At 41.3% G+C, this 16624-nt stretch overlaps 1 protein-coding gene across 2 annotated transcripts in view; it reads left to right on the forward strand.

Annotated features, from left to right (window-relative positions):
• USP45 (ubiquitin specific peptidase 45) overlaps positions 1-13269 on the forward strand; it is a 70688-nt gene extending 57419 nt beyond the window's left edge. For both annotated transcript variants that reach the window (XM_063124857.1, XM_063124858.1), the window contains 5 exons: positions 4656-5349; positions 7934-8031; positions 10270-10356; positions 11086-11239; positions 12422-13269. In XM_063124857.1, the coding sequence (XP_062980927.1) occupies positions 4656-5349; positions 7934-8031; positions 10270-10356; positions 11086-11239; positions 12422-12552 (1164 nt within the window). In that variant the 3' untranslated portion in view covers positions 12553-13269. The remainder of the gene's footprint in view (positions 1-4655; positions 5350-7933; positions 8032-10269; positions 10357-11085; positions 11240-12421) is intronic.
• Positions 13270-16624: the final 3355 nt, after the last annotated feature.

Here is a 16624-nt window from a genome sequence, read left to right on the forward strand (position 1 = left end):
TGGTAATATCACAAGTATCACAAATTTTATGGTCTGTTTTTTAGTATACCTAAAATTCTTTGCTTATTAGGGGCTACCCCTTATTTTCTCCAAAAAATTGCTTCGCACAGGTACCTACCATAGAGATAACAAAAAATTCAAAAGTAGGGGGTCCATGGCTTGGCATTTGAAAAACAAGGGGTCCGCAGTACTTAGGTAATTGGGAACCACTGTTGTAAATAGATAAAAAGAAAGAAAGAATCTCTGAACCATTGCAATCAGTGGAAATTCTTCCCATTTTCAATGGGATGAGGATCTCACTCTTAATACAATTTGATATAAATAGCTTTCCACATTATAACTTTTATTCAAAGTAAATTCCTCCCATAATACAGATTATTATTTTGGTAATGTTTAGACCCTTGATTGATTGCAAGTTAGATATCCTTTCTATTCTAAGATGACATTTATGGGAGATTTGCATAAACTTTCTAAATGGAAATCATAATATTGAAAGCACTTCTAAGACTTGTGTCTTCCATGTTAAAGTTCCATGTTTAATTTGTAGCTGTTCTTTGCTGGTTTATTGTAAGTGAGATAACATGGGCACTGTGTTTGCCTACTACAGCTGCAGTAGGCAACTTTTTTGGAGTTAAATAAGAAACATTGGTTAAAAAAATACTAACACTTCTAGGATATTACTGTGTTTTATATGTTTTCTATTCAGCACATAATAACAAAGTTGTGAATAGCAGCATCAAAATTAGAAGCCGTTTTTTCTTCTAGACCAATTTAGAAATGTTCTAATAAGGTAGAGAGGCTGATGAATTTAAAATTATTATTTAAAGATCAAGATTAAGACAATAGGAAATACATATATATTCGCTGAGGAAGTAGATGTAAATGGCCCAAAGAAGTCTGTATTTTTATTTTATTCATTTTATTTTATTATTAATTAATTAATTACATTTCTTTACTGCCCAATAGCTGAAGCTCTCTGGCTGGTTCACAACCCATATCTGTATGTGGATAGTTCCTTGAGTGGGAAGTTTGTGTTTGTCTCCATAACAATTCACATGAAATTCTATGTATGTCACACTGATTTCAGTGGACCTTAATTCTAATTGAGATAGTTTTGGAGTAATACCTAAGCAATTTTTACCATCTTTATATTTTATAGGAAAGGTTTGCTTGAAGGAGGGATGCCAGTTCCAAACACCATGTGTTGGGATGCTGCGTCCCTAGCCAGCTAGAAAGCTAGCTCTATCTGAATATCCAAGGGCATTTGGAAAAAATCCACACTCAGTTGGAAGGGAGGCTTTTAAATTTTTGTTGCCAAGCCTAATGCTTTTGTTGACCAGAGTTAAACTTCACAGTGGCAAGAAATGATTGGTAGAGTTCTAACAGGAACTAATAACACTATTTTTATTTTTAATTTTTTTAAAATTAACAGATTTGTACACGTTAATTTTCATAATGGTTTCAAATCCCATTTACTGCCCATATCCAACGCAGCCACAATTGCCTTCCCTTAAGAATAATCCATCCGTGAAAGATTGTGGAATTGGAGTCGTGAGAAGGAGCAGCTGCCACTGTTTGTTTTTTAATTGTGGAAATGTACAAGCCCTTGCAATAGATGGATTTTGAAAATATAGGAGATTTCAGGACGGGAACGAAACTGTGAATTAAGCATTCAGTTTTATTATTAATCTAAGATTTACATTCTAAATATTCTAAATATTTTGAAACCCTAAATTAAAGTTTATATAATTGCTTCAGACATCCACCATACTCTAAAAATATATTTAAATTTACTGGAACACTTGACCCTTATGCAAGCATTTTGTAATCCAAACATGTTAGGGGTCAGGGTAATAATGTCCCCGTTCCTGCCCCTATCTTATCCCCTGCTGTGCCCATCTTGTCCACTGGCCTGCTCAGATATTCATGCATTTGAGTCTATGGTTGTCTATGTACATAGAGTTAAACATGTCTAAACTTTACTCATGTGACCATTAACTTTGAGCATTGGGGGTTAGGACCAATGTGAACAGGCCCCTATTCAACCACGGCTCCAATGCATACATATCAGGAACCTGAAAGGGGGCAGGTGGTATGAAACTGATCTCCTGCTATTGATAGAAAGGAAAGGGAAAGGAACCTCTTGTGCAAGCACTGAGTCATTACTGACTCTTGGAGGGACGCCAGCTTTCGCTGACGTTTTCTTGGCAGGCCTTATAGCGGGGTGGTTTGCCGTTGCCTTCCCCGGCCATTATTACCTTTCCCCCAGCTAGCTGGGTACTCATTTTACCGACCTCGGGAGGATGGAAGGCTGAGTCGACCCGATCCGGCTGCCTGAAACCAGCTTCCGCTGGGATCAAACTCAGGCCGTGGGGAGAGTTTCAGCTGCAGAAACAGCTGCTTTACCGCTCTGCGCCACACGAGGCTCTGCCATTGATAAGGCACACACAAAGACCAATCGGCACAGATTTTTGTTTCTTGGCTTAAATCAGGTGATACCAGTTTTGTTCATTTGTTTATTTCTTTAGAGTGTGTTTATCCTGCTCCTCAGCCAAAAAGGCTCCTGGAGTGGCACACAAATAATCTATAAAAGAAGACAATACCTGCCTACAACCTTACATCCTAAAATACACAATTCAAAAGGAAAAAGAAATGAGGGAAGTGTAAGTCTGGTGGAATGGCCCTGCTCTCCTTCTCATCGTTCTCAGCACAGCCTTATATATATTCTCCACTTTTCTATTAAAATAATAACCTTAGCTGTTTGAAATAAATATAGTATACAATACAACATAATAAAGCAGAACCTTAGAATTATATATTCATGAAAATAGTAATTACAACAACAATAGCTAAGACAATAGGCAGCAATATAAAACAATCAGGTCAGTGATTAAAGGCTACTTGAGTATTGAATATATGCCATTTTTTTGGTACTTCCACCAAAAAGTAAGATTTTAGAGGATGGTAAAGGATGACATTATGAAAATTGTTAGTGTTGAGCTTTCTTTGGACCCGTTGATATTTTTATTTAGATATGTTAAAGATAATAGCCCCAGTTGATGATGTGGGAATGACTATTCACTTACTGACAGCTGCCCATATGGCGGTACAGGTGGAAGAGAGTTAACCCTCCTCCAATAACTGATAGTTGGTGTATGAGGGTTTGGGACATGGTTTCGATGATGAAATTAACTAATATGATTACGGTCAGAGAGGGACGATAGTAAATAATTTTTTAAATAGAAAAATTGAGTCTCTTCATTTTCTGTTGGAACAAAGTTCAGTAGAACCTTATGTATTGTTATGGGCAATTTAACTGGTATGAGTTTGATTATGTTTATCTCTTTGTTATTTGTATTTACGAATCAATGTACGATGGAAGTTAATAAATGAATAAAAGATCAAATAGAAGAAGAAAAACTAGTTTAAGAACAAAAATACTTTAAAATCCATCAAAAGTTAAGAAGAGAAAAATCCTGGACGGAGTCCCACAATTGTGGCACCACCACCGTCCTGAGCTCATCTGTAAAACGGGCAGAGAGTGGGGTCTCTAAAGCCAATTGTAAAGGGCAGGCAGGTTCATCCAGGAGCATGTATAAACCATTTATCATTTTAAAAGATCAATATCACCACTTGGAAACCAATGGGCAACTTAATTGTTGAGTGCCAATTGGTGCAAAGTGCATTTTGCACAAATTGAAGTTTCTGGACTGTCTTTAAAAGCCGCCCCATGTAGAGAGTGTTTCTGTAATCCAGCTTGGAAGAAATTAGGGCAGAAGCAGGCAAGTTGCCTGCTCTGGAGGAGCACTTGTCAGAGCCAGGCTTAAATCCAGGCTCAGAAGTTCCATATAATCAGTTGCATTCAAAAGTATCTAGAGTTGAGATGCCACCACACCCTTGAATAACATGCCATCTAACAGCAGGTTCATTCAGTATTGGCCAGTAACGATTAGGCTCATTGTGGCCTAGATTCAAGTTCTTCTGGGAGGGCCAGACCACTTTCTCCTTCAGAAATGCTGGCGCCACAATGTGAGCAGGTAGGGTCCCAACAATGACCATCTCTGGATCTGCTCTAAAGGGGGCGTCCTGAATGTATTAAAGTTAAACGTACTAGATTTTCTTCAGGAGAATGTGGTGTTTGCATGCTTGTTTTGACTGTGTCTTACACACACACACACACACAAACGAGAGACACAGCAGCCCTATTCAGGTGTTATAAAAAAAGGGTGAAACTCACCGTGTTGAACAGCCCCGCCCGCAATGTCACGTTACATCATTGCCCTGCTCATTGGTGTCTATGTATACAACACAAAGGCCTTCATGCATACAACTGTGCACATGTAGGCTTCTATGCTGTTCAGAACCTGGCATGATTAGGGTTCTGAATCACATGGAAACCTATGTATGTACAGCTGTATGTGCAAGGGCCTCCCTGCTGCAGGCATTTGCACTGTAAATGTGGACACCAGTGGGTGGGGCTATAATGTGACATCAGGGCAGGAATACTCACCGTAGCCCCATTCCTGCTCACATAGTGGATTTCTATCATGCCCGAATGTCAAAGTGAGTGTTTATTGCAATGTTTTTATGGGTTTTCAACAGATTTGTCTTTCTTTTTCCTTCCTTCGATACTTTGGTGACATGGCGATTGGTAGAACCAGGTCAATCATGAAAGAAGACTTGCCAAGAAATCCTCCTCCGGTGAAGAAGGAACAAGCCCTCTTATTATGCGTGACCAAATCAGAAACGCTGCAGCTGAAGGCAGAGCGAGTGCTTCATGGGCTAGAGATGGCAAGGCGGTAACGGAAGCTGCAGCAAACGGAAGCCAGACTGAAGGCAGTGAAAAAGAAGCCAGCCGTTCGGAAAGCAGCATCGATGCAGACAGCGAGGCCTCTGAAAGCGAAAGTGCTTCTCAACAAACCGCTTCCAACAGAACAGGTGGCACACCTGCCTTGTGCGCCGACGGGCATCCACACTTACCTGCAAATCTTAAATTGCAATACGGCAGATCAAGCGAGGGCAAGACAGAGGCGCTTGCTAGTGCCTTAGCGAAACTCCGCCTTGGCAGCGCAGCCAGTGAGGCTGAAGGGCCCCTCGGTCGGGATTCGCTGTGCAGCTTGTCAAACAACGGCGTCGCCTTTTCAGAAGAGAAGCCCCTGTTGTTGCAAAGCCCTCAAAATGCTTTCCAGACCCTTTCCCAGAGTTATATAACTAGTTCTAAAGAATGTTCCGTTCAGTCGTGCCTCTACCAGTTCACGTCGGTGGAGCTGTTAATGGGAAACAACAAGCTTTTGTGTGAAAAATGTACGGAATGGAAACAGAAGCACCAGAAGAAAGTGAATTCCGCAGGTAACGTGCTGGCGATTGACTATATGATTCGTTTCGCTTACCTTTTCAACCCAATGGCACACTCAAGGAGGGGGTGTTGATATGGGTGTGTGCCTCAAAAAGCATCCTCTCCCCTCTCTGCTGCATGGGTGAGTTACTTTTGGAATTTGCGGAAATTTCAGAGGCCTCTGGCATGGGAGTCAGCTGGTCAAAGATAAAAGGCAAAACTCCTATTGGTCAGGCCTAAAGTAGTTCTTTGGATTGGGGTTCATATAACCCAGGGGTTCTGATTCTATTTTTACACTTCTGCAAACTTTGGGGGTTCCTGTGACTGCGCTGATACCTCGCTCTTGTGTGTGGATGGTCGTGTCTTCCATTTTGGAGAAGCTCTCGAGGGCCACATACCAGTGGTGGGTGGGGCCAAAGGCAAAAGGGGGCCGGTCCAAAAATGCCCACATATTTTAGCTTCACGCTCTTACTGGCAGTAACTAGAGCTTTAGGAGAGGCATTTCAGCTTTATGGAATGAGGGGAAACTGCACAAAACCCAGGGAATGGGGTAGAACCAGGGGAAGGGACAAGCTTTGGGGATTCATGGAGGGAGGACTAGATTGCCCCCTCCCCCACGAGGGCTGGATTTGCCCCTGGACCTGAGGTTCTGCAACCCCTGGTATTGGCACTCATGGGTCCCCAACCACCAACCCGCCAAATAAGGCATCCAGATGCCATTGTCTTCCACTTGTAATCCTCCCATGTGTTCCCATGTAGCACCACTGGAAACACCTCTACCTGAATCCACTGTGAAATTATTCACTCATTGCTAATATTGGCAATGTGTTCCAAATTCCTTTTTAAAATAAATATATATATATATATATATATATATATATATATATATATCCTTAAACCAAATTGACAGATAGTCCAAAGCTTTTAGATTGATGATATATATGCAGTTTCACCAATTATATCATTTATTACAATTGTGTTATTTTGGATTTTTTGTTTTTGTTTTGCTTTGTTATTGAAGTATTCTAAATAATACAATGTTTGCTATGTTTGTCCCTGTCATTTCGTATTGTATCAATGCCCTCTTGTGGCCAAAATACGCACAAGAAATTTGTTAGTTGCAAACTTCCTTTACAACTAACATGTGCTACTTCCTTCTCGTAACATTATCTGGAAGATAATGAGGCTGATTTGTAAAATGTGAAGTGGTGCAGTCAGGTAGGGTGTGTGTGTGTGGCTGGCAGGGAAAAGAAGCACCACTGAATGGATAATGAATGAGATAGCTCTGGTGCTGCTGAAAATGGTTAAAATCTTTAATAATTCTTATTCCTATGCATTTTGCATACGAATAAGAATTAATAAAGATTTTAACCATTTTCAGCAGCACCAGAGCTGTCTCATTCATTATCCATGCAGCCGGGTAGGGGCCAAGAGGTAATGTTTGGCTGCATTTGTGTCTGCCAGAATAATTCTCTATGAAAAACGTAGCATAGGAACCTGGAATTGCTTTACTGGATCAGACCAAGCTCTCTCTAATTCAGGGTTCTCTTTATTGTATGCTGTTAGCGTATTGCCACAGTACATGGAGCTACTATTTTAGCTTTCATGGCTAGTAGTCATTGATGGACCTTTGTTCCATGGGTTTGTCTAATCTGGGGATGGGGAACCTCTAGAGCTTGGGCCAAAGGTGGACTTTGTCCAAGCCTCAGTGCAGACTTGTGGCCTATTTCCAGGTCACACCCACTCATTGCCCCCATCTGAATCATTGATATCATGTATTCCATCTCACTTTGCCTCCCAGCTATAAAGCTGATGGAGGGGACCTTATATGAGTTGGGAAAGGAGAATACCTGGATATAAATAACTCTCTCCCTCCTGTGTATTGAACCAAGGTAAAGGTTGCATCTGTAACTCTGCCCACTTGTGGCTTTGGCCATCCCACTGCTGGAATGCGGACCCTGGCAGGTTTTGGGGTGGGGGAATGCAGAATTCAGCAGGAAAAAGCTTCCCCACCCCTGCTCTGATCTATTTTTAAAGCCATCTGAGTTCGTAGTCATGTGGTTAGGCTGTCACCTTGCATCCCAGCCTTCCCCAATCTGGTGCCCTCCAGATGTTTTGGGCCACAACTCCCCTAACCTAATAGCCATGATGTCTGAGGCTGATGGGGTTTGTAATCCAAAACATCTGGAGGGCACCAGGAGTTGGAGAAAGCAGTTATATCTTAATCCAATGGAATAATGAGATGAAATCTCAAGCTATTGATATATATATGGGGGGGGGGTTTATTCCAAGAAGTAGCCCTACCAGTCACAGGATTCATCTTGGAGATGAAAACTATCATCGCAGCCATTATATATAAAAACTGACCCCTGCAGAAGGCCCATTCTCTCACTTCTTCCAGGAGAGGGAATATTAATAGGTAGCAGATATAGGCAGGAAGGAGGAAAGGACAGAACAGTGCAAGTGCTATGGAAGCCGCCATTTCTGGTGATGCCTCTATTAATCTTCTTGGATTTTTGTGGGGAATTGTACTGCATAATAATGTGCTACAGAAATACTATGTTGTGCCTTTTAAATTGGTGTATTTTCTCTGTACAGAAAAGAAGATAGAAGGTATATATACAAACGCCAGGAAGCAGCTACTAATTTCTTCTATTCCAGCCGTTCTTGTTCTGCATCTGAAAAGATTCCATCAGGTGAAGCCCACCAGGTTGGGGGTAGAGGGTTATATGGAGCGTCAATATCTAAAGTTGAATAACATTATTCCAATGGCAGATTTGCTATGTTATTGGGAACAGCACAGAAAAGAGACTTTGTAACTGGATTCTAAATACACTTAATGGAATTAAATCCCATTGCTTTCAGAAGAACTTTGCAAATAATGATGCTTAATATCAGAAATACCCAACTTTTTTCAAATGTAAATCTCTTTCTGCCTGCCTCCCCTTCCGCTCCATGATTCCATTTAAACAAGAGGATGTGGTGCACTGTCGGAAGAATGGTAGTTCTTTTAGAGGAGCTTGCCGAAGGAACTGCTTTTCTCATGGTACACAAAGGGTGATGGAGTCGAAGGAGAAAGGCAGACGGAGAGGAAAAGGGTCTCTCCTGTTGCTGCTCCTCTGTTGAGGGTGATGGGGATAGTGGAAGGGGCAGGGAGATGGTTGAGAAAGGGGAAAGAGTGGCGGACCTTCCCAGCCACTCAAATTAGCTCAGGAAATTTTCCAAACTTGTCTTGTTTTGCTGGGGAAAAACTTGGAAAAATCCAAGGAGAGCATCAGAAGATGTTCACCCATCTCTGCTTCTGGGTAAGTATTTGTAAAGGTGGTCTATAGAGAGCTGGCACCTGCCCCCTTCATTGCGCTGTGACCACCTTCCCAGAGGCTCCCTAGCACCCGAAGCCTCTGGGGAAGGACACCAGAATACTGGCCCCTACATTTAGCACTCACCCAGGCAACAAGATAACAGCATGAATAGTTGAGGTAGGAGGAGCTTATTTACAAGTAATGGTAGGGGTAGGGGTCTAAAGGGAAGAACGCTGAATAAAACACACACACACACACACAGGCATGGATAGCATAGAAACCCAGTAACCATGAAAAATAATAAAACCTAACGAGACTATTTACTCCAAAGTAGGGCCTTACCACCACTGCCGCTACCACGAACACCTCCACGCCCACCATGAGGAGGGGTGAGACAATAGGCTGGGGAAAAGCCCCCCAACTTTATACCCTTCAGCTCTCATTCCTCTCCCAGTCTCCCTCCTCCCTTTGGCACACCCTGGAGGCCTAGTTTCACACCTCGCCAGCTGCAAACCACCTTCCTTCCATCCTTGATGGTTTCTGTCTTTGAGGACTGATATGGAGTTTCTTGGCTAGCGCCAAGGTCTTCCTACCAGGTCCGTTCCCATCCCCAGGTGTCCTGCTATAAATCTGCAGCTCGGTGCCCTTCTTTCTAAAAGTGAAAGGAAAGGAACCTCTCGTGCAAGCACTGAGTCATTACTGACTCTTGGAGGGACGCCAGCTTTCGCTGACATTTTCTTGGCAGGCCTTATAGCAGGGTGGTTTGCTGTTGCCTTCCCTGGCCGTTATTACCTTATCCCCAGCTAACTGGGTACTCATTTTACCGACCTCGGGAGGATGGAAGGCTGAGTCGACCAGAGCCGGCTGCCTGAAACCAGCTTCCGCTGGGATCGAACTCAGGCCATGGGGAGAGTTTCAGCTGCAGAACCTGCTGCTTTACCACTCTGCGCCACACGAGGCATGCATTAAAAAGTGTCATGCTAAAACTACCCCAAACCCCTTAACCTCTAACACACCGCTGCAGGAGCAGTCTAACTGACCGCCTCCTTCACACATATAACTGATACTTGTTTTGATCCTGCTAAATATAGGCTGAATTACTTCAGAATGACAAATGATTGATGAAAATTATCCACCACCCCTGCTGCATTTTGACTGCAGAAAGAGAATTATCATTCTGGATCATACTTGGTCCTGTTATACATAGGAAGAGAAGGATGTTTGTCTTTAGAACTGAGAAAGCCATTTTTTATCACGGATCTTTAGAATTCAGTCATTGTGCTGCTTTTTTTTTTAAAGTACACTATAATTCTTCTTGCACTTTACTGTAGTTGCCACATTTACCAAAGAAGAAAAGCCCATCATGCCTGAATTGGTTATGTACAAGACACAATTTCAGCAGGTGGAGAGATGCAATTTACCCTTCTGTAATGCCTTTTTGTGTATAGCAGAATTTAACAACTCTACTTATATGTAAAAGAATTGTATGTATGTTCTGTAAGTGTGTGTATTCTGCTGCTACAGTAAATGGTGATTTTTTTGTATTTAAAATTGTTAGTACTATGCTTTTTCAGTTCAGGATTCAAATGGCACCTATGGAGAAATATTACATATTTTTCATTCCTTTTTAAGGCTGGTGTGAGTCTTAGGAAAGTAAACCGACATGTGGATTTCCCACTAGTTTTGGACTTGGCTCCATTTTGTTCTGTGTCCTGCAAGGTATGGCATATTAGAAGCACAATTTCAGATTATACTTTAAAGATGATTCTGTCAGGATGAAGTTTTTAATACCTGTTGCTATTTTTAAATGAGCCACAATGTTTACCCTTTAAAGAGAATAAATATTTTAAATGTGTGTGTGTTGGCTGTTCGCCCATAATGACTGCTCATGGTTTAAATAAACCATGGGCTGTCGGCACATCCTCCACTTCCAATTTTACTCAACTACCTATGATCAGCTCTTTTGTAGGTTGTTGAATGTGATGTCCAAACTTGGACTATTGGGTTGCTTAGGGGCTAAACAACCCAGCAGTTAACCCAACAGAAAACCATGGGTTAACTACTAGACCAGGGTTGGACATCACGCTCAACACCCTGTGAAGGAGCCGTAAAAACAGAAGTAGCAAGTATGCTGCAGGTAGCGGTCTCCCACTTGTGTACGACAACCTGTGGTTTTTAACCAATGGGTTGTCATTACATGCGAACCAGGTGATACAGCCTAATCACTCAGTTGAGTCAAGACAGTAATTTTGATTGAATAATAGCCAAGAATCTCTCCCTCTAATTGAAAATATAATCAACTGGACTGCATCACACCAAACTGAATCTAGTTAAGTCTTGTTGCTGGTTTGACTAGTTGTGTTTTGAGCCTGAATACTTTTGAAAAATGCATTGTGCAGAAATGACATTTCTCTTCCCCCTTTTTGTTTTTCTCGGTTTGCAAATAAGAACGTGATGGATAGTGGGAAAGTTTTCTATGCTCTTTATGGTATAGTGGAGCATAGCGGGTCAATGCGAGGAGGTCATTATGCAGCATATGTGAAAGTCAGATCACCATCCAAAAAGGTTTTGGAGCACATTTCTAGCAACAAAAATGTTCAAGGTATGTACCTAAGAATATATATATATATATATTATTGGGTCAAACACATCTAGTTACTCTGTGTACAGTAAATTATTACTTTTTCAATATGACACGGTAGGTTTTACAATTTCAATGCATGAACACCATACAACAAAGCATTATTTAAAAGACTTCTACCCCACCTTTTTTCAACAAAAGGATGGACATGACATTGACCCAGCTCATACAACACACCAGGCTCATTGGGGGTTGTTTAATCCACAATTAGCCGAGGTGTGTGTCGAGTGACATTTTGAATATTCATCCCCCAATTAGGGTGATTGGGGGAGAGGGTTCCATAGTGGCTGGGCTCACACAACACAGCAACCCCTCAATGGGAGGTTGCATATTTAAAATGTTGCTCGGCATGCACCATGGCTCATCAAAGGATAAACAACCCCTGATGAGCCTGATGTGTTGTGCAAACTGGGCCTTTAACTTTTTTATGATTCGTTTCTTATGCATCCCATTCCAGTTTTCCCAACTATAGTTGCAAATGGTAATCACTGCTGAAAATTAGTTTCTTTCCCATTGCTTGTAATATGTAATGTTGTTCAGGACTCTGTATTATGCATGAATCCGGCATAGAAATGGGCACCCTGAGAAACAAAGTGTTGTTTTTGAAAGTATCAAATGTGCTAGCCTTGTGTAAAATTGCAGAGATGCACTTGTAATGTGAGCACATTTCTCATGAAAACTCAGAGGCCATAAATGAGGGGAAGTTCACAGTGTGTATGTAGGGGAGGGATGAGGTGTCTTATATACTTTTGTCCATCTCCCTCCCTCCCCTGCATTCAGCTACTGGCTTCTTGGCCCAAGCATAGAGCAATGGAGGTATCTAACAAAGTGGATTCATTTTTCAAGGCACACTTCAGCCCTTTTTCACAGTACACTCGTCTGCTCCATCACACAGCTTGGGAATTACCACCATAAACAATTTCTCTAATTTTCAAAATCCATTAAGAAGAAAACAAAACAAAAAACAGAATAGTTGCACAAGGGCTTTTGGTTGTTAGCAACAGGACCTCTTTATCTGGAAGCATGCAAAGTTCAAATGAATTGAACTGCTTCTGAATCCTGATTGTATACTTGGACACATTGTATTCTCTCCTGCTTTTTCATTGTAATTAATAAATAATAACTATGTTCTTTGCTTTACAGGTGTAAAAGAATCTGTAGGAGCATCTGTAGGACAGTGGGTATACGTCAGTGATACCCATGTACAAGTGGTTCCAGAATCCAGAGTATTAAATTCACAAGCTTACTTGCTTTTCTATGAAAGAATGCTGTAGTTAAATCAAGACTGAAAACATGAAAATGATACCTGTTATTTAGGCTTAGTCAAATGCATCAGAAAATTACAGTACACCTAAATGTTGTGCCTTTTTCTCTTCTGTAATATAAAATTCACTATGATTTCTTACTCTTATAACTATGGCTTGGATCCAGAAAAGCCTGTGTGTTGTATGAGCTGGGTCAAAGCACTTTCAGGCCTACACAGGTGTGATGGCCAACTTTGCTGTCTGGCAGCCACCTATCTTACCATAGAGGATGCTGCTTCAGTAGGTCCCTAAGTATTTGGTGCTTTTCTGAAGATTGTGTAGGGTTGCCATTAGAAGGGAGGGAATGAACATCGTGCTTCTCTGATCTGAAGCCCACGTGTTTATTATTTAAATTCCCCCAAAATAATTTGTAATAATGCATTCTGAAACTGAAAATTTATATTTCAGTGTTGGTCAGCAACATCAGTATGCTTTTTAAAAACATTCATTGGAGAAATTATATTGGTAAGACTGAGTAGTGCTTGGATTTTCCTTAATGCAAGTTTACTGGCTCATAACTATGGCTGGGTAGCATATTTGGTACTTGAATTTTCTTGAAAATACTGCTGTATGATAAGTTACAAACTCAATAAATGGAAAGAAGCTATTTCAAGAAACAAAATCATCATGAGAAAATGCTAAGATATACTACTATGCATTAAACAATAAATACATTCAAAAAAGGCATATAGCACTGTTCTTCCAGAACTGATCCGCTTCAGAATGCATGTGGGTTTTACATATTTGAATATGCTTCCAGATCAAATGTTGCTGTTTGTGGAAACTTTAGTTCAGGGCTGGGCAATTTGTGGTATTTCAGATGTTCTGCCTGTGACTCCCCTGGCCCCTCACCATTGGCTCTGCTGGCCATGGCTGATGGGAGTTGTAGGCCAAAACGTCTGGAGGGCCATATGTTCCCCACTCTGCTTTAGCTCATCAGAGAGCTACCTAGAATTCTTCCTCATATGTTCAATTTTCACATTCATGGAGTTCTTGGCTTAAGGGGTGTATTCAAACATGCAAACTCTCTCACCTGCACCCTTGGAGGACAATGTGGCATACTTTTCAAATCAATGCATGGTTTCTACTGGTACATGATATTCACTGCCATTTATGGAATGTATTTGCAGAGCTAATTCCAAATTATTGCAAGTATGCTGGTTTACTTCACACCCAATGTTTGGGGCTGACTACTAGATACCTTCAAATAATTCTACATTTTCGTAACGAACTCAGCCTTTGTATGGTTACACAATATGCATTACCTATTGTAGTTGATTGCTTTTGTATTAAAAATAGGAGTGGGGCTTGTACAAATGGCTGTAATCAGTGTCTTATAAAAATCAGGTCTACTTCATTACTATTCCCAATATATATGCATTTATGTGTACAGTACTGAATGGTTAGGCTAACTTCCCATGTCTAATGTGGCTTTTGACTTGAAGAACAGGCACTGTGCCCCATGTGAAGCTGCTTTCTAAGGTGCTGTTGTTCAGGGCAAGGAGGACCAAAGGCTTCACTTAGCACTGAAGCCATTATATGCAAAGGGGTTCTTTGAGTTGCATCCATTGTGTTGTATGGAGAGATAAGCACCCCAAAGGGAGCTGGTAGAAGTGGGTTTTTGTTTGTCTCTCCGCCAGCAGCCCCCAAATCCCCCGAACTCTTTCCCATAGTCCAGGCACCAATGGTGTTGTGATAAATTTTTAAGCGCAGGCACTCATGACAGTCCTTATAGCCATGCCTGAAGAAGAGTCCAGAATGCAGGCAGCTGCATTGACCTATATATTTGTGTGTGTATGTGCATTATGTGTGTGCAAGCATTACACATGTATATCCACACACACACAGAGCAGCTGTACATAGCATAACATGCAATTGATCAGCTGACAGTCATAGATTAGTGAGCTAGTGGTGATTAGCGTGTTGGACTTATGCAGTCTCAGGCCTCTCCATGCAATGAGAAAGGGAAAGAGAGGGACGCAACGTCTCATAAAAACATAAGAAGAGCCCTGTTCAATCAGACCAAGGGTCTACCTAGTTCAGCACTCTGTTCACACCGTGGCCAACCAGCTGTCGACCAGGGACCCACAAGCAGGACACGATACAACAGCACCCTCCTACCCATGTTCCCCAACAACTGGGGTATATAGGCTTTCTGCCTTTGATCTCCCCACCAGCTCAAGAGTTTCTAAGAGTTTCTCTTCCCAGCACCAGGGAGAAACATTTGATCTCAAAGTCAACAAACCAGTCCTAGCCAATTTTTATCTCCATCTGGAGAGGTTTTTTGTAAAGCCAATAGGGTCTTAATTTCCCATTAAGCCACCCCAAAATACTTTCTATTACCACAAAGATAGCTGGTAACAATATATTGTTACTGTGAAAATCAATGATCCCCCAGCCACTGTGAGAATTGCAGCTATGCTCCTTGAACTCTGGGATGGCGGCGACAGACAGACCCCCCTCATCCATGGTAATCAAAAAGGCCCAGCACTTTGACCTTCAGAGCCCTGGCTCCACCACACTACGGTCAGGGCCCCTGTTGAAAGGAGTGGGCCACGGGAGAAGGTCCCTGAAAATTGGGCAGAAACAATTTCTACAAAGGGGAGCATGAAAGGTGGCTCTCCATGATTTCCCTTCTGGTTCCCTTTTCCATAGCCATTCCAATTCAATGTGTTCTTGCTGGGCGGGGGAGTGTTGGGTGCTGATGAAGGAGGAAGGGGCAGGAAATTTCACTTCTCTCTTATCTATGGGATGGATCCAGCTCATTGTGAATGAGTGGTTACAATAGACCTCTTTTTTGTTTAGTTTTTTAAATTGGTATGAGGTATGTACGAGTGTGTCTTGCTTATGTGCATCCATGTGTAGATTCTGGGCACAATATGCCAGGGTGTGCTGGAATTGGTACACGTGTGAAAATGACCAGTCACTTGAATTGATTACTTTGATTTACTTTAGTCTTATTTTTAAATTATCAGTTAAGTGCTTAGAAATAAGGAGACTCAGGGTTCTAGGGAATGAGTTTGGGGCTTGGGGCCAGGCATTGGAACATCCATAATGCCAGCAATGGAGATAAAACTATCAAGAGGTTATTGTGACCTGTAGTAATCCATGATAATCCACACTTTAATCTTATATGTGTCTTCTCAGAAGTAAGCCCCATTAAATTCATTGGAGTTTACTGCAGGTAAATGACTATAGGATTGCAGCATAAAGCTGATAATTAAAAAAAATGACACAAGTAATCAATTTAAATTATTTCTACATGTGTACTAATTCCAGTGGTTTCATTACTCATTAATGCATATTTACAGCAATGCACATTACTCAATAGTACACTTTATGTACAATTTCCAAAGGGGTAGCCACATTAGTCTGTTGCAACAAAACCAACAAAGAGTCTTGTGGCACCTTAAAGATGAACAAATTTATTTCGGAATAAGCTTTCTTGAACACTGTCCATTGCATCTGATGCCAAAATAAATTTGTTAGTTTTTAAGGTGTCACAAGATTCCTCATTCATGTACACGAGTAGTGGCTTGTCGTTATCTCTTTGGATAATTCATTTAGGAGACTTCTTTCCAGCATTTTGGGGGGTAGAACCTGAAGACTCCTGTGCCTTTATGGGGGTTTCATCCATTTCAATAGTGGGGACAATGCTATGCACACAAAGGGAGTTACACAGAGCTTCTCACACCCATTAGTATAGGAAGTCTGAGTACATACACCTGTATACATATGGCAGTGGAATGGGGTTTTGGTGGTTTTATATCAGAGAGATGATTTCATTGAATTTCAGCAGTGCCTTTCTAAGAAATGACATAAAACAAAAGCGTAAAACAAAACCATTTGCAGAATCCAACTGAAGTTAAATCCCATCAGTTTAAAGGGGAAAGAATGAATTGCATTCTTTGATCATATATTTAAATCAGGATTTAAATGTACTTCACTTTGCTGGGATCATGGTCTAAGATACCAAATAGACATACATGTGTCCTGTTTCACTAGTTGTGCTGCCTAATGAGCTTACTGCTTCTAGATGGAG

Source organism: Elgaria multicarinata, chromosome 4 (assembly GCF_023053635.1).
Source record: "Elgaria multicarinata webbii isolate HBS135686 ecotype San Diego chromosome 4, rElgMul1.1.pri, whole genome shotgun sequence".
Taxonomy (NCBI): domain Eukaryota; kingdom Metazoa; phylum Chordata; class Lepidosauria; order Squamata; family Anguidae; genus Elgaria; species Elgaria multicarinata.